Here is a 25,684-nt window from a genome sequence, read left to right as displayed (position 1 = left end):
TGATAGTTTTATTTTACTTAGCATTGTTTTTGTGATGTGTGATTGCTTAAATGTTTACAAACCAACATACAAATAAATAAAATAAAACAAGGAAAGGGAACTGTGAACTTTAGCCAAGTGAATCCTGAGACCTTATTGAACTTTCTTAACCTGAGTGTCTTGAATTTGGCGAAGGGAGCTGTGTAAAAGTTTTGTTTTCATATTGACTTTGTTTTGAACACTTTTCAGTTCGGCAAATCCTACACAACCTATTACGTTGTAGAAGTGAAAGGCAAGCATAGGTTATGATCGTTTATTTGTTTTTTTTTTGACTGACCGACTTTGACTTTCCTTCGTTTCATTTCAGCAGGGAACATTCCCACCTTGGAGTTAGGGCAAGAAAGTTATTTTCCCATCCTGAGAATGCAATTAATTGAAGAAAAAATAAAATAAGTTGCTGGGAATGTTCTTTCTATGGATTGTTTTCCCGCAGATTCCTCATCGCCATCCTTATCTTACCCACTATGGAAGATGGATTTTTTCCTCCCAAAAACTAGGATTAATATAATAAGTTGGAAGGAGAGAAGGTGTTCTCTTATGATCAATCCTTTTGTGTATGGGAATAGATAACCTCACCTGCTGAACACACACAGGGGGATATAGGTGATGAACTGAGGAATAGGGGCGTAGTGCATGCTATAAATAGTCAACAATGTCTCATCCAGCGTCTAGGATGAGCACTGTCAGAGTGACTAAGTCAGGGACATCGAGCCGCACCATGCCCCCTGTTGCAATTTTCTGAGTAGCTCGCACTGAGGGGGATGATCTATCAAGATGAGGAATCTATATGATAACAATCCACAGAATTAACATTACCGGTAGGCACATTTTCTTTCCCAGCACTAGGGCTGAAAGATTAAACTTCCTTTGGGACTGTGGAAAATTGAGTATTTCTTGTTCTTTGGTTTTCTGGCTTTCCAGGTGCCATAATGTCCCTTCTTAACTGGGTAGGGCTCCATGATGTTTTATCGTGATGGTGTATGTCAGGGATAGGTTCTTAGCGAAAGAGAGGTCCACATCTAATTGTAGAGCAAGATTTCATGGTCCAATGCCAAATGACTATGACCAAGTAAGGATGACTAGGGGGATCCGCCCCATCACTAACAGCCTCATGGTGGAACCCAGCCCACATTGTCACAACACTGTCACTGGAATCAGGCAAAGGACTTTGTCACAAACCACTCTTCCCCGAATTATACTGTTTGCAGGATGATTACCACTTTTTTATGGGGTGTTTTAGGTAGTTTGCCATGTCGGTAACTTTCTTTGCAAAAACCATTAAATGTATTTGACAAATGTTCCTAAATCCCACACATAGATGCAGATATTTGGTCATTAAGAATTTATTATGGACAATGATGGAGGAAAACCTTCATTACAACAAAGTAACTTTTCCTTCTCTTCCATCGCTAACTCTCAGATTGATCCGACACACGAAACAACTTCTGGAGGAGAATGAGGAGAAGCTGTGTATCAAAGTACTGCAGACCCTACGGGAGATGATGACAAAGGACCGTGGCTATGGAGATAAGGTAATGGTCAAACTATGCCTTCACACACCTTCAAGAAGGCACACTACATTTGTTCTGTAACACGTTTGAGTGAAGCATGATAAATCTTTGTCAGTAGCGCTATAATTCATACATTGTTTAGACTAATCCTCTACATTGTTATTCTTTTTAAAAGTTAATGACTACTTCTCCAGCATTGGATCTTTCGTAGATTCACTGTGATAGTTTCTATGGACAGGAGACATAACCTTTTTCACCAGAAAAACCTTCTTTGTCTTCAAATTTAGAGGCGTGCGGGGATGCAGCCCTGGGAGAATGCGCTACCCTGACTCCGCCCTCTGGCGCCACTCTTCAGTCCACTTTTCCGCGTCGACGGGAGCAGACCGATTTCACCAGCACTCCTGTGTTTGGCTTTTCCATGTATTCCACACACTCTTCCCCAGATTCTTCTCTTATCTTTGTCTAGGTATTTTGTCCTCCAGCGCGCATGTCTACTTAAGCGGGTTTCAGCAGGTGTCCAGCCTGTGAGGGACTCTTTCCCACATCTGACCCCCAGGTTCTTTGCCTCCGCTACCATGGCACTGACCATGACGGGAAGGTTGCACCACGTGCGTCTCTCTGATTCCATGCGCACTAAAGAACAGGCTAGCCAGGTGTCTACACCTGAGGCGCTTTGCCCTAGTACTGGCACCATGTCCGAGGGGGCGCCTTCATGCAACACTACCGCTGACAATGCCGAGGGCGGTACGCCTTCCAGGCCTAGACCTGCGGTGCGGGATAGGCCTCATGTTCCAACACCAAGAGTCTTGGGCGAGGCAGTGTCTGGAAAGCCATGCACCACGACTTTGGCACGCAGCCCGACAAAATGCCCGCTGCGCCAGACAACATGGCCGCTCGTCCAATGCCACTCCTTGGAACAGAGCAGGCGGGTGAACAAGTTTCAAGCTGGGACTGGTGTCAACCAGGTATATGGCCTACAGTGTATCCATCAGTAGCGCAGGGCCGGTTCCTCCTGCAAACCAGAGGACAGGTTCTTCAAAAGGTTTTTGGGGCTGATGTGAACCCCCCAAATGGGTGCCATCCTGAGGGATGCAGTCAGGGACTTGCTCCCTTCGGTCACTCCACCTACGCCTATAGTCATTCCTCCCATGGCTCCGGCACTACAGGCCCCTGCACAGCCCCCGCTGCCAGCTCCTTTGAATCCGCCCCCAGTGCAGTCAGTTCCGAGCCAATCTCAGCAGCAGCCTCCGGCTCCGGTCTCCACACCACAGCCCACAGCACCCAGCACTCCTCCTCCCGCGGCAGACCAGTCGGATACCAAGGTGGATACATACGAGGAGGAGGACCCTGACATGCCGTCGTCAGCAAAGGCCTTTCACAACAGGCTTGCAGGTTTGGCAGAATATCTGGGCTTCCTCATCCTGAGGTAGAGCAGCCCGAGGAGGGGGTCTTGGCAGAGGTCCTCTCCCTAAGACCCACTACCAGGACGGGTATCCCAATGCAGAAGGACGTTGTTGCTCTGGCCAAGAAGGGTTGGCTCAATCCACACTCGGCCCAGCCTGTCAATTGGCGCCTTGATACCAAGTATAGACAGATGGAGGGGGATACACTCTTGTTGTTGGCACGCCCGCAATCACACTCTTCACTGATTACTGCGGCGTCACTCTACTCTTATGCATCAGCCGTCTTCAGCCACCTCGTCCTTTAGGCTGCTAGGCAAGAAGGAGAAGATCTTGGAGGCATACGGGAAGAAGCTGTATTCCAATGCCTCTCTGCACCTGCATCAAGCCAACTCCTTTTGCAGGAAATAGCAGCCTTCTTCCCAGAACTTCTGCTGCAGAGCCAGGAACACTTTGTCTGGTCTAGGAGAAGCCAGGCTGGTAGCACAGGACATCATGGAGTCCTCTGTGGCCCACATCGATACCTCTGGCCGGGCCATCTGCATCGCCATGGACATGAGAAGGACGGCTTGGCTTTGGGCTACTAAGTTTAACCCCGACGTCCAGGATTGCATATTCGAAGTTCCAGTCAAGGGTAGTGACCTCTTTCACTCTACAACCGACGAGGAATTAGATAAGAACAGCTTGCAAACTGCGAAGTCTTTATGTATCCTGACTAAGGCCACGCCTAAGGCATACACCCAGTTGCATCAAGGCTCCGATAAGGGGCGGGCGTTTGGCGGGTTCCTAGGGATTCCAGGAATGGGGGTCGAGACAACCTGACCGCTCGCCGAGTCAGCACTGGCACAAGCAACAAAAAGGTGTAGGGAGCAAGTGGGGGCTGGCTAGCCTCTCACATGCATTTTTGGTGCCAGAACTTTGTGGATCCTCTCAGTAGTATCCATGGGATACAGCGTACCTATACCTCCCTCTCCTCCTTCTTTCCCTCCCACAGATTAGGACAGCAACTCTGTTGGCGGAGATCCGGTCACTTGTCGAGAGCCAGGCAATGGAAGAAGTATCAGCCTCCCAGAGAGGGTTAGGCTTCTATTACAGGATTTTCACCATTCAAAAGAAGAACCAGACTGGCCTGAGTTGTGTTGGACCTCTCCACCCTCATCCTCTCCCTCCCTCTTCTAAAATTCAAGATGGTTCCGCCAGCACTCATTGCAGAGACACTAGACAAGGGAGATTGGATGTGCTCCCTGAATCTGAAGGACGCTTACCTACACGTCCTGATTTGGCAGCCCCCTCGCTCCTTCCTACGCTTCAGGATTGTGGGCTGTAATTTCCAGTACAAGGTGCTACCCTTTGGCCTCAACTCAACACAGAGTCTCACCTTCCTGGGCCACATCTGGGATATGAGCTCCGAGAAGGTATTTCCCTCAGAGGACAAGATTATGCCATCAACACGGCCACTACACACTTCCTTACCAGTTACTTCGGCTTGGTGGTACCAGCACCTGCTGGGTATCATGGCAGCGGTCCTCTTGGCCGTGCCACACACGAGGCTCCGGATGAGGAGACGGCAACTGCACTTCAAAGCCTCATGGAATCAGAAGAGGGGCTCCCAAGCAGAGCTGATCAGCATACCGCCTTTTCTCCACTCGAACCTCACGTGGTGGTCCAAGGACTGCAATCTGTGGACTCTGCAGCTCACCATTACTACTTACTCCTCCCTAGAGGGCTGTGGAGACACTCTGTACAGCCACACCGTCCACAGTCTGGACCCAGCAGGAGCGGGAGTCGCATATCAACTTGCTGGAGCTCAGCGCCATTTGGCTAGCCCTCAGTGCCTTCCTCCCGCTCATCAGGGGCAGGACCGTCGTGCTCTAGACAGACAACTCCACCAGCATGTGCTATGTCAACAAGCATGGGGGTACCAGGTCCCCTCTTCTGTGAAACCTAGCAGTCAGCATGTGGGAATGGGCCCTGGAAAACATCTACCTTCGGGCCGTCCACCTCCCGGGGAGGCCAACTTGAAAGCGGACAGACTCAGCAGACTGGGAGCAGACAATTAGGAGTAGCAATTGAACGACCAGGTGCTGCAGGAGGTTTTTCAACACATGGGGCCATCCTCAGGTGGATCTATTTGCCTCCTGGAGGAACAGGAAGTGCCATCAGTTCGCGTCTTGGGAGGGACTAGGCCCCGGCTCCCTGGGCGACGCCATGCAGATTCAATGGGAGGGCATGATAGCATATGCTCAGCGTCGTGGATCAACCACTGATTCACCTTCCGCTGGGCCCAGCACCTCACCTGTCACAACAGGGGGGCAGGGTTCTGCGGACTCACCTGGCATTCCTACCAAAGTTACCTGCTGCGTTCCGTTTCAACGAGGAAATAGTCCTACCTACATTCTTTGCTGACTCCAAGGATGAGGCTCAGAGAGTCTTGCACTGTCTGGATGTCAGATGCTCTCTGAAATACTATCTTGACAGTACCAAGGGCTTCTGCAAGTCGGACGCACTTTTTGTCACCTTTGGGGGCTCCTGACCCGGTTATCGGGCATCCGAAGCAACCAAAGCAAGGTGGATGGTTGCAGCCTTCTAAGAGGCTTATGAGGGGCAGCGAAGCCGCTGCCAGCCAACATGCATGCCCATGCCGTCAGGGCCTAGGCCATGGCCCTGGCATTCCAGCAGCAGGTTCCGTGGCAGGTCATAAGCAGGGCAGCTATCTGGGTCACCCTATCGGCTTTCTGCAAGCACTACTTTTTGGACGCCGGTTCTAAGTCCGACGCGGCCTTCGGACAGGCGGTTCGATGGAATTTGTGTGCTTATGGAGGGTCTCCTCTCCAGCCTGGTGCTACATTCAGTTGTAATCGCCCATACAGTATGGAGGAAAGGGGATAGGACGTAAGAGTAATTACAAGTTACTCACCGTAGTGACTAACATACTCTTAGTCCTAGTGCGTTAGTCCTCTTTCCTCCATATGTCCCACCATCCTCCCCCCTATTAATACTGGTGTCATTAGGCAATGATAAATATTGTCGATGCGTCACTGGGGACTGAGGAGTGGCACTGGTGGGCGGAGTCAGGGCAGCGCATGCTCCCAGGCCTGTACCCCCGCACGCCTCTACATTTAAAGGGGAAGAAGGTTTTTCTGGTGAAAAAGGTTACGTTTTCCATCCCTAGGAAGGGGCGCACATACAGTATGGAGGAAAGGGGACTAAGGACTAACAGTGAGTAACTTGTAATATATTGCCCGTCATTAGGCTGGGAACCCAAAGCCATTTAAACTTAAACTGAAAACTTTCAGTCACTTTTGTCCTCTAGATCAGTCATTTTGGGTCATACTGCCCACAGCCAATAGGAACACCTCCCTTAGCTACTCTCCTGTCGGCCATCTACAGATTTTTTACCGCACCTTAGTGTTGGAAGTCCTCAAATACTCTTTCTTCAACTATTCTTCATATAAAATTGACTCTTCATACATTTCCTACAAAAATGACCTCATTTTCGACATCCAGCACTGATGGCAACGTTTCTGGGTTCGACGACTGTTCCCGCCACCTGTAATCTGCGACTTATTGTCTGCATAGTTTGGGCCTAACTAATGGCCGGCTCCATGAGGAAGAACCTGTTCAATGTCTATGCCCGCTGTGGGTTGGACAATGTCTACGTGGAAGACCATCACGACTGTCTCTACTGTCTTCACCCGCACCACAGGTGTTTTGCTGTAGTCACCCCGAGTTGGACGGGTCTGCCCAGACAGGAGTCCCGTGCCTGCTGGGCCTAGAGATCCAAGCTACACCTCACTGATGAGACCCAACCAGGCTGAAACGTTTCTGGGGATGCTTGTGGTCTCGTGCAGAAGGAATATGACCTAGCAGTTCGGGTCGGACTGCCCCTTTGGGGGTGGGACCAAGCCTGATTGAATATGGTCTTTCCCCTTCTGTAATGGCTTGGCAGGCAAAGAACGATCGTCTGGAGAGTTGCCAAGAGCAATGCCAGAGGCTGAGATTTATTCTAAACCTTCTAGCCATCACCTCTTGTGTTTTGCTATATTCACCCACACCACATCATTCAGGACTGCGAAATGTGCCAGTCTTTCTCCAACAAGATGCTAAGGGATCATCATGGTTGTCTTGTAGCGTGCCTCAGACTCCGGGTGTATGTACGGAGCCATGCTGCTCTACGTCAGGGCAGGACGTCCCAGTGAACCACCTCTAGTAAGAGATCTAGGTCTCATGAAGTCCACGCCAGCAAGAGGAGGGGCACAAGGAAGCTTCTGATTGCGAGCTAAGATCTGCGCACAAGGACCAGTCATCACCGAAGGTCAGCCAGGGCCTTTTCCACCGCCCGATGGAAACGACCCTTTCAAGTAAGTCCACTTCAAAGTCTAGTGGGCACTCTTCATCGTTGACGACAAAGGCTACTTTGTCCACGTCATCTTTAAAATCAGTGCAGAGTAAGTCCTCGTTGACGCCCAAGCCTTCCTCCAGGTTGTCAACGCCCAAGCCATCGTCACCGTCCATGAGCACCCCGCCGATGAGATAGACGACGAGCACACACGCTACCCTAACTACTACGTCAATGACTTTGTTACCCTCTTCAACGTCCCAGTCGACGGGAAAAAGTGTCTTCTAACATGATTATGACTACAGAAATTGTGATGAACATTTCTGCCACCCCTGCCAGTACGGTGTCAGTGCTAGCGGCAATACCACGATCATCATATCTGCACCTCGGAGTGGCGGTACTCCCAGAAGGGACCATAGTAGTGGAGCCAAGTCTTTCTTCCTCTGAGGGCGTAGAGGAGCGTAGTGAGGAGGTGGTCATGTCCCCTCCCTCTACCCCGCAATGCAGGACACCACCTCCTAGTAGGCAACCTAGTTCTCCACAGGGTGAGGTAATTCTAATCAGGCTGCCAGTATTACTACCCCGGCACACATCCCCTATAGGGGATGAATTGCCTCCGTTGCAACCAGCTCCACTATTTCCTCACTAGAGGGACATGTCACTGGACATTTTATCCACCTTGACAACTCTGTTGGCTACTTTACAACAAAGACTTCCTGCACTTGCACCAGATCCGGCGTCTCCTCAATGGCCTCCCGCAGATGTCCGTGAACCATCCAGGGAGGAGGATGCCATTCCGCAACCCCCCAGAGGAGTTGCACGCCAGATAAGGCCCCAGCCACTGTCAGAGACAGACACAGATCCAGAACACCTGGAGGATGTGGCATCAACACATTTGTCCCACACCAAATTTGAAGATTTCATCACGGCTGATGGGGAACCTGATGATCTCCCGATTAGAGACTCTTCCCCCAAATAAGGTGGGGGCCGTCCACGCACTTATGGCCACGACATCCAAGATGTTTGTTTGGCCTCACCCTGGAGGAGCAGCGCAAGGACAGTGTATTATGCCACGGCAGAGAGAAGCGCAAAAAATCAGTTATGTCCATTCCGCTGTTGGAGTATGGCCTAGTCCCCTTGGCTCACTCAGCAATGGCCCCATTTGCACATTTTGACCTTCTGAATCACTGCAAACATCTAGAGTGATCTCTGCTTTATATCTGTCTCACATTTGGTTTTAAATCCACTTAATTTGTGCAACCAAATTAGTAAGCTTTTTTAGTAATCTTGTGGTAAATTCATTTGAGGTTTTCAGAAACATCTGCTTATAAACAGACATTTAAAATGAGATTCATTTCAAATTATCTCATTATTAAGGATGGTGTGCTTTTTGGTGAGCTCCAATATTTTACCTAAACCTTTTCAACGAACAACTGGTGTAATTCAATGTGACATATAAGAAAATGCTCTTTAGCTCCACTATCTTGACAAAGAATTTGAATATGTATAAGAATCCAGAGCTTTGGTAGTTAAGGTGGCTATTTTCATACATTGACCCGGTACTGATTTCAGTTCCTATTCCAATTTCTTACCCATAAGTGCTTCATGATGAGTAAATCAATGAAACGCAAACAGTTGCATTTTGATTTTTATTTCTTAGGGTCATTGCAGCAGTCTTGGTGTATACACATTTTCGCCGTTTTTCTATTTATTTCTTTGATTTTGCATGTGCCTGGAAAATAGCTCCGGGCCAGTGTGTTTGTCTTGGATGCAAGACAACGCAGAGCAACACACGTTAGAATCCTCTTTATTTCATGTTTATTATTACAGGATAACGACTTGCCACCAATTTATGGTCTGCGGCAACCTAGAGTGTGAAGTTGTGAAATGGTGATTATCCCAAGCGATATTGATCCATCTTGAAGTCTGTAAGGCTATTAGAACATAGCGTTAATAGCAATAGGCATTTTAGAGTTTTGATGATAAAGGAAATGTTACTTTAATAGTGAGTAAAGTAAACTGAGTTTGTAAATAAAATTACAAAAAAGAAAAATGTAAAATCTGTTAATATCGTAATTGGATTAAAAGACACACATTTCAGATTACAGACTCTGCTCATTCAAAAGTACACTGCTAAAGACTCTGCAAGGCTCAGCTTGAGCAGGAGTCTGAGGGATTAGGCTCCTCCTCCTCAGTTCGCCAGGGGAATTGTCAGAATAAACAGAAAGTACACTGTCAAAGACTCTGCTAGATTATTCTTAGAGATGGCCACAGGCCTTTGTACTATTTGTCTGGAAAAATGTTTCACAATTTTGGGAGCTCTTAAATGTCTGTTCCAGCAACAGTAATTGAGATATATGTTCTATTATTCATGAAGCCACCAGGTTCTTCCCCTTTAAGCAGATCTACACCCCAGATCAGATCAGGGATCTGAATATCTTGAATAGACGGGTATTAAAACATGGGAGGTGGAAGTTTGATCAAGAAGAAATACTAAAAACAATGAAAAAAATCCCAAAATTCTAGATCTAAGGGCCTAGTTATGCTTGCGCCAATTACAATAGAGCACAATGCATTATTTTGGTCCACTATTTTAGGGTGCCTATTTAGAGATCTCATTGATACTGACCATGTGCCCAACTCCTGGCAAACTGCCCATCTCATCCAATTCTTTAAAAAGTGTAATTGGGCTCACCCCTGTAGTTATCATCCCATAGCCATCTTGGATGCAGTAAGCAAACCATTTGCAGCTGGGGGAAATGGACCTTGGCAGGCGGGCCAAGGGAAATTCCAAAATTTCAAGTTTGATTCAGAGAGAAACTGGGAATGGTTTTGACTGGTATTATCTCTCTGTCAAGCTTAATGGCAAAGCAAAAAGAGAAAAATGATTTATTTTGTAAGCATAGATAAGAATTAAAAAAAATATATGTTATGGTACTAAAATGTATTATGTTGCTTCATAATACAAAAATCCAGGTGAGATTGAATGGGGACGGTGACTTTCTCAGACAGTTCCTTCATTGGTTGACCTTCGGTATAGTTGTATCCTTATCCCTCCGCTTTTGAATCTTTGTATCTCGGACATTGATGTTTTTTGGGGGTAATTGTAACTCGCATACAGTTAAATTAGGCCATTGCCTTCTACATCTGCTAGCCTTTGCCGATGATCTATTCCTGTTTGATTTAACACTTCTAGGATTGAAACAAAAACTCCCTGCTTTTTCAGACTGCTAATTTCAGCAATATTACTGTTGTTGCCCAGAAATCAAAAATAATAATTTTATCAAAATTATGATCTCCAAAGATCATAAAACGAACAGTGTCTTTATAATTTGGAAAGCATGCAGTCACTTTCGTATTTAGTGTTCCAAATATCCAATCCCTCATATGTAAATATTTTTCCAGGTTTAAGGCCTTTCTTTGGCGTGTTAAATTGAAGCGTCTTGTCTAAAATGTTCTTGCATGGAAATTGCATTGGTTCCTTATTTGCTTTAGACGGCAGAAGGTTCAGAATACAACAAATAACAGTAGTTCTGTGTTCTTATGGATTGTTTCTGGATAATGGACAGGCAACCACCACTCCGACTACCTCAGGGGACGTAATGCAGAAGACGACCAGCGATGGCCATTACGAAGAAATGACGGAAGTCAACCATCATGGTGGAAACAAAGAAACTGGTCTTGCTAGGCCCTTGTTCGTGTTGGAGACCTGCACCAGCAGGATGAGTTTGTTAAAATACTTTAAGGTTCTGTGCAGTCTGAAGGCTCAATTCGGGACGACAACCGATGCAGCGAGATAGCCCAAGAAGAATTGTGTCAGCCCACAGAATGGTACCGGGATGCTTCCGAAGGCTTCCATTGGCAGGTTCCTCAAAAGGAGTCGACACTTGTTGTCCAACCAGTCCAGTGGTCAAAGCACTGATTAAGTCCTTTTGAGGAACAGCAAAGTAGCAGGGCTTCGCCGATACGGTTGATGAAAGTAATTCTGGCTAGCTTCAAGCAGTGAGTTCTGGGTCTTCATCAGGATCCTCCTCATTGTAGGGGTCTTGGCTCAAGTGGCAATCTGTTGAATGGCTGCAGATGTCCTTTTATCCCGGATTCGAGCTGGACTTGCACACAAGCTTATCAATGGTAAGGATCTGCAAAATTCATACTGGCAGGGCTATCCAGATCCTGGACAGCCTCTGGCCTCCTAATTTGCTCAGCAACAGACACATTGGCAGGGATGTGGACTGGGACCAGACAGACCCAGCCCCCACATTCGGCCACAAACACACAGTGCTGCTTTGCCCGGGCAAACTGGAGCTTTGCCATTGAAATGGCTTTCCATATATGGGCCATCTGGCCTTGAGAGGGCAGGAAGGCGACAAGAATACAAGATGGCCAGAGTACAGGCAAAAATCTTGTAGCTCAGCCATTTTATAGTATATGGTTCTCTTTTTGACATTAAACATTAACATGCAAAAGTGCGAAAGACAAAAAACGAAAATGTTAGATAAGTATCCGACATCGCTAGCCCATCCTGGACTCTGCACTTCACCATAAGGTGATGTGTGCAGGGAAATGTAAACAAAGAATGTTATAATGGAGAACGGATTTCTGCTGCATTGATAGTCATAGGGACTGATCAGTGTACCCAAAACCGATTAGCTTAGCAAGTCAAATAAAGCAAAAAGGCATCACTTGCCTCCAAAAGTCAGTACAGGTTGCAGAGAATAGCAAAATGTCTGGGTGTCCCGTTGATGTCTATAGAGGGATATGCGCAAAAAGAAATAATTTTCTAAAAGACAGCTTGGTGCACTGTGCACATAGCACAACCTTGAAACACATTGAAGTGCTGGGCCACAGTTTGAGGAGCACTGAGCATCTGCTGCTCCCTCTGCATAATTTGCTAATTCGTGGCTTGAAGCATTTCTCTGAAGCCCATTGAAATCGAAAGCAATTTACTGCCGCAAAGTAGGTACAAGGTGGTGTACCTGACCAGATATGGATTCAAGGTATGACAAAAGTATCAGCCATCCACAGTTTTGGTGCCCTCTGCAACCCCCCAGCCCTCCCCGCTCCCCAACACACACTTTGCTTGTTGGTGGTCGTAATTATCAGCATGTGCAATTGTGACAAGCCGCCACTTCAGATACATGGGCTTTGTTCCGGTTATAGGGGGATGTTTTCGTCTCTTAATCAAAGGATCCCAGATCATACTTTGTTTGAACGATCCTCTCACTCCAGAGCTATCCTCTTTCTTGGACAAGGGAGCAATGAAACAGATTATGTGTTTTGAAAAAGGGAAGGTAGTCCCATTATCTTTTTCCAAACAAAGGGTTAGGATTGCATCCATTGCTTGATCCCCTGGACTTGAAGAAGTTCCTGAGGAAGAACCAATTGGTAATTGTTAGGCTGAAACAGATTCTTCAGGCTATAGAGAGACGAGCTTGTGCCACTGGAGTTCCTCCGTCCAAAGTACAAAGTTGCTTTGGTTCATGAGAGACTGCACATGTTACTGGTTTCGGGTTTTTACCAAATTGTGTGGCAGCCAATCTTAGAGGGACGAAAGCCATTTTTTCCCTACCTGGATGACTGGCTCTTAAGGGCTGCTCACCAGAGCAAACGTGCCATCTTGAGGGCACTCTATTATTTTTAACGCAGAGTAGGATCATCCCGCTCTCAGTCGAAGCAAGAAAGCAGCACCACGTACACACACCGTAGAAAGCAGAGGAGCCAGAGAGCCTGAGGAGCGCTGACGTTTTCTACAAAGCTGAGAGGCAGAGAAGCTCCAACCAGTTGAACGGAGAGGAAACCATTCCATGCAAAGTAAGTGGTCCGCCAACGCCTACTGTAACGGACACCAGATTCCTGTCTAGCCCCGATGGGAAGAACTGATGCTGCAGAAGAGGCAAACCAGACTGGAGGATACCAGAGTCTCTGTTCCGCACCGGCTGAGATCGCCTTCCCAAAAAGAACTCTGCAGTGGCAAACCAAGTACACATGGATTGCATTCTCCACAGATTCCTCAACTTCATAGATATTCATCCAGTGTCAGCTGGCCGGAAAATGTTTTGGCAGGTCCACTGTTCTCCATCATGGGGTCAGGCATGGATTCACATGCTCATGAATATTCCCCATCAGGCTGGGAATCCTCTGTAAACGAAAAAAACAGTTTTACTTTCACTACAAACTGTATTTCTCCTTTAAACCAATCACTGTCCTCTGGGTCATACTGCCCCCATCCAATGACAGTCCTCTCCTTAAACCCCTCCTCTGGCTGCCATCTTTAAATTTTTACTGCATGATTCAGTGTTGGGAGTCCTCGAGTTTGCTCTGTGAGGTACTTCTGTTTCTTTCGTGTTTTTGATGGAAAAAGGTTCTAATTTTGTTCCAAAGGAGACTGTGTGCTCTCTTCTCCATCTGCAGGTAGAGGATCCATTGTCGGTGAATTTCAGCGTCCCTCAAAGATTCTAGAAAGCCATCAAGCCTACTTCCCGCCCACCGTCCATGATGGAGGAGGAGGAGGGAAGATCCCTCTTCAAGCCCTGCACCAAATGAAGGCTACAGAATGTGTCTGTAGAAGACAAGCACCTGCAATGCCTCTACTGCCCGCATCCATACTCTAAGTGGGTGGAATGCGAAATATGCCTCGGGTTCTGCAAGAAGACGAGGGATAGGCGCAGTAGACTGGCAGTGTGGCTTAACGCCGGGCCTCTACCCCGCGCTCAGAGCAGGGTCATGCCTCACCTAGGACCGGCTGGTCCGAGGAGCTGTCTTCCAAGTCCTTTGAAGGTTTCTCATCCGCGGGGGCCCAAGACAAGGCCAAGAAGCGCATGTCCAAGTCCACCGGGTTCGCTGTGGAAGTGGGTCCCAAGATAGATAGGCCGCGATTGACATCCTCCTCCACCTTCATTGCCAGCAACCAGTCAAGCTCCTACTCGAAAAGGAAATAATCTACCTTAGTATTACGCTCACCAGGTCTCTGCGGAGGTGTTGGAGCACAGTTGCAGCCCTCCCTGAATTTGAATCACCCCTTCAGGCCTCTCCCTCAGTAGTAAAGCTGTGAGCGGTGGTATGTGGTGATACTGCTCCTGCGTGGAGATAAGTGTGTGAGTGCGCCAATCTGTGATTGTTGTACCTCTCAAGCCCTTCTCCCAAAGTACGGTTTCTGTGAGCATACGCCGGGCCATAAAGCTCGCCTGTGAATTATGGAGGATAAGCTCTCCGTCCTGCTACTTCTGGCAGGGGCGCGTCGAATGGGGATCTAGTTACTTCACTGATCCCTGATGAGGATTAGTCCAGTCCAGCTGCGACTATGCTTCTCCTTATGATTGGTAAGTCTTTCTTGAGCTCTTGTGATTCTGTTTGTTCTGTTTAATGTCTTTATATGTTGCTCCTATTTATGCCTGCAATAATGTCTCTCTTCTGTTTTCTTCCCTTAGATGGAAATGCGGCCTCAATGAAGCTGTGAGACGCGAGACGCGGCCGGATGGAAGATGGATGCTACCTCAATGTTCGACAGCAGGTAAGTGATGGTTTAAGGAAAAGCGCGAAGTATGGCGAAGCGCAACCTTAAACTGACTGTTTTTTCGATGTCTAACCTTGTCTTCTGTTTTTCCTTGCAGGTGCTGCTGTCGACGATGGAGCGTGTCGTGCTGCGGTGCCAAGATGAAGATATCGGCGTTCCGGAAAGTGTGAAGATGAATACTCGGTTCGCCGAAGAGATGTACTGGTAAGAACAGCTTTCCCCAGTTGGTAAGTATGCTACCAGGAAGCAGGATCTTCAAAGTTAAGTCTGACCTTGTTACGCTGCTTGAAAGTGCAGAATAACGCCAAGCGTCTGTCTTGATGATCGAGGCAGCTTATATAGCTGTGATCATGGCCGTGCCCATTAGGGCCAGCTTACCAGTCACACCATGCCACTCCTAGAGAGTGAGCATGTGCGAAGGCAATCCATTAGCAGCCACACCCAAGAATACACTTGGGGCTGCTTAATGGATGGAATGTTCAAGATTAATGCATCTGCTTAAAGGATGGAATGTACAAGGTGAATGCATCTGAAGTGCTATGTCCATAATAAAAGCTTTTTGGTGTTAAATGGATGCTCTCGTTTACTTTTGTTCATGAGCCTGCGCCAACGGCGCCAGGACAGTGTCCACCCAGATTTCCTGTACACGTGACCCCTGCATGCCTGTGCTCCTGACTTCATGACCATGACACCTGGCTAAATTGCGGGAGTAGTCTGAGAAGCCACAGATGGAGGAACGGAAGGGAAGGCCGAACAGCCCAAGCAGGCCCTATCGGCACAGACTAAGACTTCGTTGATGATGGAGTTGGCAGCTGCTTTCATGACGGCCAAGGGCGCGGTCCCTGTGAAGGTAGCCCCCGCAGCACAGAAGTTATCCCTGTCCCCAAGGCGTGACACTGCTGCAGGGACTGTGGCAAAGTCTTATTGCATGCCAGAAGGGAAGAATCTGGCTCAGGCTCCAGTTCAAACCCTGCAGGGGGTGGGGGGAAGGGTGGGTGAGGAGGCCCTGAAACAGCCCTCCCAGGCCGTGGCCCATGCCATGGAGGTCTTGTCCACGTTCGACGATGACCAGGAGTCCTTGCACACGGTCCAGGAGGACGTGAAAGAGGACGACAATGGCGATGAGAGAGCAGTGCCTAGTTTCCTGATACCGCCAGCTCAGCCGACGGACGTGTCTCTGGACATTCTGTCGACCGTGCACACCTTTTGTGTCTGAGCTACAGAGGAGGATGCCCTTAGGAACCGGTTCCGGTGGTACGCCAGGTCACCCATCAGCCTCCAACCAGAAGAGGAAGCATCATCTGACACCCCTATTTCAGCTGCCACATCCACGTCAGGCCCATTCATTCTCCCCCAGCGAACCCAGACACGGGACGGATACGGCCACGACAACAGACCGCTACAAAGATATTGTTGCAGCGGACGACGAGTCTCCGCATCTGGATGCTCCATCTAGGATGTACCCATCGGACAAGGTGGGGTCTTTCCACTCCATGATCTCCAGAGCCTCCGAGCTATTCCAGCTTTCGACCGAGGAAACCAGGAAGGAGGGGTTATTTTACCAGAGGCATGAGACTAAGAGGAAGACAATCGTGATGATGTCCCTTCTGTACGACATGTGGGAAGAGAGCCTGGCCCTCATGAAGAACCCTTGCACGGCTCCAACCAAACGGGATATGCTCAAGAAGAAGTATCGGGTGCCGGACTCCGCACTCCGCACCCAAGTGCCTGAGGTCGCAACCATCGCGAGATTCTGTGTTGTCGGCGGCCGCGAGGAAACGGTCGGCTAACCCGTCCTCGTCTTTGGCCCCTTCCGGACAGCGAGCGGAAGAGGATGGATGCCATGGGAAGGAAGGTGATTTGCATTGAGTCCACTATTAAGGCGGCCAACGCACTGGTACAAGCTGGGGCCTATCCTGGAGTTCCTCCCTGACGACAAGAGGATGGAAGCGATCGCTCTCTTCCGGGAAGGTGAAGTAGCGTCTGATCACGCCATCACAGTGGCCTTGGAGGTCGCCGATAAAGGGTTCCGGCAGATGGGGATCGTTGTCTGCCTTCGTCGCCAAGGCTGAATGAAGCCATGAATTTCTGCCAGGAGGTCCAGGGGAAGGTATTGGACGTGCCCTTCGACAGAGAGAACTTGTTTGGGAAGGTAGTCAGCGAGTACGTTCAGGCCATTAAGGCAGATATGGAAATCGCCATTCCCTGGGCACTCTCCAGCAGCATCCCTCTTCTTTTCGCTCCTACAGGGGAAAGTGTAGCAGGCCTTCCAAAGTTTTCTCAGCTTTGTACCGTCAGCACTTCAGAGCCACGACTCAAGAAGCCTACAGGTGCCGTTCCCAAGCCTACAGTAGCAGAGGACAGTGTTTTTGCCTGCAGGGCAGGACACTGGTGCCGAAGCAGGCCTGAACCGGCCAGGACGTTGGGCCCCCACGTGTGCACCACGGTAGGAGGCCGGCTGATGAGGTTCGTTAGCGGTTGAAAGATCACCACCATCGACAGATGGGTGCTGGGCGCTCTTGCCCAAGTGCACACACTGGAGATTCAGCGCAGGTGTCTGCAGATCCCTCCAGTTACCCATCAGGAGAAGCATATCACTCGGCTCATGGAAGAGGTATGGGCCATGCTGCAAAAAGGGACAACGGTGTTAGTTCCCCAACTGCTCGGGGGCTCCAGAGTCTATTTCAGATAATTTCTGGACAGAAAGAAGCCAGGGGGGCAGAGGCCATTCCTAGACAAACGTCTCAACAAATATCTAAAGTCCCAAAATGTCAGGTTGGTCACGTTTCAGCAATTGCTCGGCCAGCTGGAAAAACTTGATTTCTTGACGACGTTGGATCTGGAGGACTCCTACTTCCACATCCCCATTCACAAGAGTGTTCCCAAAATGCCTGGCACTGGTAGCGTTCCATCTAATTCTATGGGGCATACACGTGTACCCGTACCTAGATGACTGGCTCATTCAAAATCACGCTCGCGGGAGCTGGCCGTTGGACACACGGAGACGACCACCCAGCTACTGACGGATCTGGGATTCTCCAACTATCCAAAGTCCTGCTGAACACTTCGCAGATTGTGCTGTTCCTAGGCGCAAGACTCAAGACTCAATACAGTGTCTTGCCTGGCGTCACACTTGGAAGAGATTGTAGCAACCATTCAAGGGAAGGTGCAGCGACTGTCGACCGGGACAGCCACAGTGCGGGCCATCAAGTTGTTACTCGGCATGATGTTGTCCTGCATCTACCTCATCCGGCTCTGCAGGTTGCAAATGCGACCCCTTCAGGAGTTCCTGGACGCTCGCTGGATTCAGATGTCTAGAAGCTTCACGAACAAGATCCCTCTAGACGAGTTCCATCAGGGGATAGGATGGTGAAGCCCGCTCCAACATCGCCCAAGTCACAGGATTTCAAACCCCCATCCCATACCAGGAGACAGTCACCACGGACGATTCCCTGGAAGGCTGGGTAGCCCACACTGGACGTCTACACGCCAGAGGCCTGTGGTTCCCAGAGGAGATTGATCTCCATATCAACATCCTGGAGCTATAGGCAGTGTTCGAGGCCCTCAAGTCATTCATTCCGTCTCTGAAAGTCAAGGTGGTGAGGATCTTCACGGACAACACCACCACCATGTTCTACAGCAGGAAACACTTGATCCTCAGTGCTCTCCAAGGAAGTGCAGGACTTATGGCGCTGGGCCATCGGACAGGGAGATGTTTGTCATCCCTCTTCACCTAGCCGGAGTCAAGAACACCATCGCAGACTCCCTCAGCAGGGAACTGAGCTCTTGCCATGAGTGTAAACTTCGGTAGGACCAGGGGGTATGCATCTTCGTTAAGTGGGGTAGGCATGCCCCAGATAGATCTATTTGTGGTGGCGAACTCCAAATGCCAGAGGTTTGTCAGCAGATTCCACCCAACCATGGAGCCGGGGGGACGCGTTCTCCTTCCCGTGGGAAGGGCTGTTTCTGTACGCGTTTCCTCCGTTCCCTCTCTTGCTACGAGTCATCAACACACTAAGACAGTGTCAATGCAGGATGATGCTCCTCTCCCAGGCATGGCCAAGGCAGATTTGGTACCCGGACCTTCTCGCCCTGTTTGTGTCGCCTCCAGTCAAGCTGCCGGTGGTTCTGGATCTTCTCACAAGAGAAGGAGGCGCAATCTTGCATCACGATCCGGGATCGTTGAACATAAGGGCTTGGCTCTTGCAGCCCTAGAGTTTGGAGGATACCAGTCGCCGGCAGACAGCAGGGAGTTCCTCGCCTTGAAGTGCTAAGGTCACAAGTGGAAGCGTTTCGCTACGTGGTGCCGGTCACAGAAGATTACCCCTTTGAGGGTCATGGCCCCACAGATCCTGCCGTACTTGCTGTCCTTGGCAAAGACTGGGCTGGCACACGCCTCCATCAATGTGCAGCTGGTGGCTATCTCCCGTGACACCAGGTCACCAGCAAGATCTTCACTTTTGTCCCACTGACTCGTCAAGGAGTTTCTCAAAGGACTTTTCAGATCTTTTCCACCGGTGAAGGCTCCTGGCCAGGTGTGGGAACTTAACGTATTTCTGATGATGGGGGACACATTTGAACCTCTACATCAGACCCTGCTCAAGTTTCTCTCATGGAAAACGGCTTTCCTTGTGGTCATCACCTCTGCTAGAAGGGTAGGTGATATATGATATGGCTTTTGTAATGCGCCTATACACAAGTTCTTCAACTGGCTATCCAGGTCCTATCCAATCAACCATACCTGGCTTTCAATGAATCGAGGTTGGTGCTGCGCGTGCACCCATTCTTCATGCCGAAGATTCTGTCGTTATTCCACCTCAACAAGCCTTTGGTTTTACCTGTTTTTTACCGAAACCTGTCGCTGTCGGAATTTGCCTTGCACTCGCTGGACTTTGCCCGTGCCCTGAAGTTCTACGTGAAACACACAAAGAGTTTTCGGAAGACTTCACAGCTGTTTGTGAACTTTGGTCCTGTGAAGCATGGTAATGCCTTATCCAAGGCTTCCATCTCAAGATGGCTCTCCAGCTGCATCATGCACTGTCATCGGTTGACTAACCAACCGCTGCCTGGTCTCCCGAGAGCTCACTCTACCAGATCGATTGATGCGACGACCGTGTTCCTGTCTGGTGTGCCTTTGCTAGACATCTGCAAGGCTGCTACGTGGAGGTTCACGCACACCTTCACGAAATTCTACTTCGTCGACAGGGATACCAGGCAGGAGTTGAGTCGACCAAGCAGTGCTACGCAACCTGTTTGCTTGAGGTGAGTCTGTTCCAGGGGTAAGTGTAATTGCTTCTGTTGAGCCTTGCCGCCTCCTGTGGTTGTGTAATGTTGTACTGCTATGCATTTGTTATTCATGAGCATGTGAATCCATGACCGACCCCATGCTGGAGAAGTTTTAAGTTTCTTAACTGTAACTATTGTTCTCCAGCATGGGTCTGGCATGGATTCACACGCAAATCCTCCCTCCGATCCGTCTGCGGCTATTCTTGGTCATCCTGCCACTTTATGTACTTATCAAATCTCAAGATGGCTGCCAGAGGAGGGGGTTAGGGAGAGGACTGTCATTTAATGGGGCAGAGGACAGTGATTGGTTTAAAGGAGAAATACAGTTTGTAGTGCAAGTGAAACTGTTTTTTTTTTACCAAGGATTCCCAGCCTGATGACAGGGAATATTCATGAGAACGTGAATCCATGCTGGAGTGCAATAGTTACAGGTAAGTAACTTAAACCTTATTCGGCAGCGCCACTCGTCGACAGTCGAAGAGATGTCGATCGCAGTATTAAAGGAATGCACTACGTGTTTTACCTCGGTTTCTTTTTTTCTGCAGCATGGGGTCTGGTATAGATTCATATGCTCATGAATATTCCCTGTCGTCAGGCTGGGATTCCTCAATAAAAAAAGAATCAGTCTTGCTTTAAAAGCTTAACCAATCATTAAAGTCTGGGTCATACTGCACCCATCCAATGACAACCGTTTCCATAAGTCCCAACCACGGTGGCCATCTTCAGATTTTTACTGCACACTTCAGTGCAGGGAGCCCTCTAGAGTTGCTCTTTTTCCGTTTGATTAATCTTTCTGTTTTTGTCCGTTCCTCTCTCGTTTGCCGACCATTGTTTAGTGCCAGCAGTGGTGATCCGTTGCCTGTGAAGATCCATCGCTACGTCGCCGGATCTTCGTCTTTCCAGTTCAGAAGGCCTAGTTGAGGCCTACTTCGTGCCTCACCATGTCGCAAGAAGGCAAGAGTAGTCTATTCAAGTTCTGCGCCAGATGTTGCTTAAGAATCATCAACGTGGAAGACTTGTTCACAAGGTGTCTCTATTGTCTGCATCCTGATTATGACGAGGACAGATGCAACATCTGCCGATGTTTCCCTGCCAAGACAAAACTGGACCGTTACCGCAGGTTGGTGGCATGGCTGAAGGAAGAAAGGGCCACAAGTACAGCCTCCGGAAGCGCACAGGAACCCTCCAGTTAAGGATTACCTTTGGAGCGTTCTCCCTTTGGGGAAACGGTCGAGATCCGTTGAGGATGTTACTTCTCAGGATTTCCACAGACAGGACTGCAGCGGTTCCTAATACAAAGCATGCACGCTCTCCTTCGCGCCTCCCCCTTCCATGGTATGCCTCCCGTTTCATGGTGTATCATCTGAGAGGGCCGACTCTCTCTGCCACACATGGCCCTTCATCGAAGGATAGACCAAGGAAACATACGTGCAAGAACAGCACCATGAGGCCATTGTCGACGCCTACACCCATGACTTCGCCAGCGGCAACGCCGTCGGTGCTGCTTAAGCAGAGACCCCCGTCAGCGAGACTGCCATCTCCCACGACCAAGCCCAGGAACCAGTCGACGGCTGCCCCATCGACGACCATAGCAAACTCAACAGCGAAATCTTCATAGTGGATTACACTGCCTCCCCAGCCCACGACTACGACCACTCTGGCCACAGCTACGACTGCCTTGACCACCATGACTACCCAGTCTGTGATGGCCCTAGTCGATTGTTCTTTCCAGGAGGAGTCAGGAAGGTCAAGGGAGCTGTTCACACAGAATTTTACCCTAGTCCTATGGTGGGTCTAAAGGTGGTAGCAAGGGATCCTGTCAAGGCAATCTACACAAGCTCGGACGAAGAGTCTAATATCATTCACCCACTGTGAGGAACTTGAGGGCATCCTCCCATCTACTTGCAGGAATGCTGCTGCTCATACCATGGAGACGACAGCCTGATTGGTGAGGAGGCCTCCCTTGTGAAACAGAACCGGCCATCAATCCCTGTAAGGCACGCTAGACCTTCATCAGTGCCACCAAGGTGTGCTAGCCCTCCCTCAGTGCCTGTCCTGGTGGTTCTGCCACAGAATGCTAGACATTTTGACTACACTGCACACTTTGGTGTCTGCAATACAGCAGCAGCCTCCCCACCGCCCCCAGCGGCTCCAGTGGTGACCACCTCCAGGCGCAGCCCAACAAGATCACGGCACAGATAAAAGCGCCTTCCAACACAGAGCCGGCCAACTCCACCCACCACTCCAGCTGTACCATACAGTCACTGGAACGGATACAGGCACTACGGAGATGGATGAGTATGACGACTTTGTGCCACCGGATGGCGCACCACTGGGTGCCAAATATCCCCCCAGGACATTGCCTCCTGATGAGCTGGGTTCCTTCCACTCCATGTTTTCAAGGGCATCTACCCTCTTCCACTTGGTGCCCAAGGAAAATGAGGGGCTTCTTTATGGGAACCGCACATCATCCAGGAAGACCGTAACATCCATTCCTCTGCTAGATGATGTTTGGGAGGAAGGCCTAGTCCTGATGAAATCCCTGTGATCTACACCAGCAAAGCTGGACAGACTTGAAAAAATACAGGGTGCCTGACTCAGCCCCTAAACCTCTCAGGTCTCAGCCGTCCCCGGACTCTGTAGTTTCAGCCGCCCCCAGTAAGCGGTCAGCAATCCCCTCGTCCAAATCCGTGGTTCCCCCTGACCAGGATGGGGAAAAGCTGGATGCAAATGGGCAAGCGTATCATCTGTTCTGCCTCAACGTTGAAGGCCGCCAATTATCTGGCCATCCTAGCCCGTTATGACGGGGAGTTGTGGTTCAAGCTGGGCCCTCTCCTGGATTTCTTGCTGGATGGCAAAAAGGCAGAGGCTGTGGCCCTATTTTCGGAGGGTGAGGTGGCCTCCGACCACTCCATCAGAGTAGCGTTTGATGTCGCATACTCAGGTTTTTGCCAAATAGGAAACGGAATGGCACTCAGACGGCAGGGCTAGCTAAAGGCCCCTAATTTCAGACCAGTTGTCCAAGCCAAGGTGGTGGATGTAAAGACTGGAGGGGGGTGTCAGTACTCCTGCTCTCTATATGGTAGAGGAGAGGCACAGAGGACCCCAGCCAAAATTCTGTATTCTGTATCTATGGTCGAGCAATCGAGGCCTAGCTTCTCAGGAGGTAATGCGGGCTGGTTCTTAAGTACAGTGTAGTCCCCAAGCACCCACAAAGGAATGTCCACACACTGTATTAGTTAAAACAGTCTTTATATGATTAAGGTTCAAGGTTATATACAATCACAATAACTCACTTTGTGCTCAGTTAATCTACAATGACAAATATATACAATTCTAAGTGGTACCACAATTATCAGATTTAATTAAAGTGCATCAACTGTACCCTGGTCAAATGTCACACAAATCAATTAATAAAGGTAACCAACAATAGACTTAGGAGGAAAGCAGTTGCTTAGAACAATTGGCAGAATACCGGCCCCTACCACTAGACACAGTTCTGTGTGGAGATCCCCCGCCCCACACTTGGGCAACCTGTAAAATAGATATACTACAATCCCAGTCCATATATTGTTCAATGAGTCTTTTCCTTTTAAAATGTTTCTACCACCCCAATGTACCTGGAATAACAGAGTTCGACGACGAGTCGTCAACGGATCCTTTTTGAGCGGCTCCCTTTAAAGCCGGAGCCACGGATCGTCGAGATCCTTCGGAGAAAAGGGGTGAACAACGGCGGTGAGGTAGCAGCTTTGGTCCTGGCGGTGCTCGTCTGTGACGAGTCGAAGCCGTCCTGCAAGGAAGAGGTGTGCTGGGACCTCGATGTCGATAGTTCAGTACCGCAAAGAGTTTGTGAAGAACTGTGGCCCAGCAAGGGCGTCAAGTCATCCGGCATCTCTATGGTCTTTGAGTGGCGGGAAACGAACCGGCGGATGCTCGTCGACAGCCTGGCCTTCTCTGGCGGGATGTGGACGAACACGCCCGGGAATCAAATGTCTCAATCAATGGAGTGTTGCGGCTCCAGTCGTCGATGGCACCGAGTCAAGCAGTCCCCGCTTCTGGGCAACTAACTCCGACGGGCTTCCAGCGGTTATAGCAAACCTGCCAACCCTGGTCGACGACGGTGGCCGGAATGTCCGGTGCTTCTCTTCGTTTTCCTGTCAGCGGTCCCCGTCTCCGGCTGACAGTCTTTCGTAGGCTGACTTTCAGGGCGCTTCTGCAAAGGTTAGCAGTGCACGATGGTCCCTCGTACTTCGGCAAGAGGGCGCCTAACAGGGTCCTCTCTGGGTCAGTTCTTGAAGACACAGCAGCTTTCAGATCAAAGAAGTAGAGCATCAGCAATACTTCTCTTCCAGCAGGGCTTCAAACTTAAGCTTCAGTTTCAATGTCAGTTTCAACTCCAGCTTCTGAACGAATTCTAGCAGTGAGAGGCCCCCGGATATACTGTTGATGTCCCATTCATTCTGCTGGGTCACACTCGGGCAACCAATCACTCAGAAGGGCATTCAGGCAGTCAGTTAGCCAATCTTGCGCACAGTGCATTCAGGCCATTCTTCTCCATCCAGACACTCACAACACAGAATGTGGATTCAGACAAGTACCACACCATTCAACACTACATACTGCATTCATACCAGTTTTGGGCTGGGCTGTCTCAGTCATTGTGTCAAACACCAGATACTAGACATCCCGAACACAGAATGCATATTCGTCACATACTCCATTCACCCAGGTCCCACCCATAGGCGTACCCACAACATACGGTCCCACATGAACCCCTGCGTGGAAAACGCAACAGAACACACGATAAAAAGCAGTAAAGGACAAGGATCCAGAGGCCCTGTCCCTCCGATACCTTTCCTGCATCACAGTGGATCTGCCCTTCGATGGGGATAATCTCTTCAGCAAGGTGGTGGAAGAAACTCTGCAAGCGATAGACAGACACTCAAACAGCAAGATCCCTGGGAACCTTGCAACAGCGATAGTCTTTGTCTTTTTGATCTTCTAGAGGGAAGTTCATCAGATCCTCTAAGGGCTATGCATCAACCTTATACCGTCAACCCTCCTGCTCCACCTCCCAAGAGAAATACAGGGACCAGTTTCATGCCTTTGGCGGAGGGTCACAGTGTTGACAGCTTCAGCAAAGCAGGATGTTAACACCCAAGTAAGCCTGACCTGGCCCAGGGCCCGGACCCCCACTTTCGCTCCCCACTGGGGGGGGGCTGTCTGGCACACGTCGTCAACGAGTGGAAGAACATTACCACCGACGAGTGGGTGCTGGACATACTCCATGAGAGGCACACCCTGGAATTCGAACGCAGGTACCCTCGCATTCCCCCTGTGGCCGGAAAAGAACTGCACATGGTCCAGCGGCTGCAAGAAGTGCAGTCCATGTTAAGGAAGGGGGCAATAGAACCTGTCCCGCTGCACCTCCGTGTCTCCTAAAGTATATTCCAGATACTATATGGGCTGATAAAAAATCCAGGGGAGTGGGGGTGTTGGGGAGAATTCTCATTTATGGCTAATTTCCCTTAACTAGTGAGTCCCTCAGGAGCTTTGCTGGATTTCGGGGGTTTATTTTTTCCACCTGGTAAGAGTG

The 25,684-nt window shown here is 49.4% G+C and overlaps 1 protein-coding gene across 7 annotated transcripts in view; it reads left to right on the top strand.

Moving 5' to 3' along the window:
- ITPR1 (inositol 1,4,5-trisphosphate receptor type 1) overlaps window positions 1-25,684 on the top strand; it is a 3,145,915-nt gene that overhangs the window by 1,616,159 nt on the left and 1,504,072 nt on the right. For all 7 annotated transcript variants that reach the window (XM_069643506.1, XM_069643503.1, XM_069643505.1 and 4 more), the window contains one exon: window positions 1,460-1,571. In XM_069643506.1, coding sequence (XP_069499607.1) covers window positions 1,460-1,571 — 112 coding nt within the window. The remainder of the gene's footprint in view (window positions 1-1,459; window positions 1,572-25,684) is intronic.

This window comes from Ambystoma mexicanum, chromosome 2p (genome assembly GCF_040938575.1).
Source record: "Ambystoma mexicanum isolate Mex_15411 chromosome 2p, UKY_AmexF1_1, whole genome shotgun sequence".
NCBI lineage: Eukaryota > Metazoa > Chordata > Amphibia > Caudata > Ambystomatidae > Ambystoma > Ambystoma mexicanum.
This window is presented reverse-complemented; position numbering and strand designations above follow the sequence as displayed.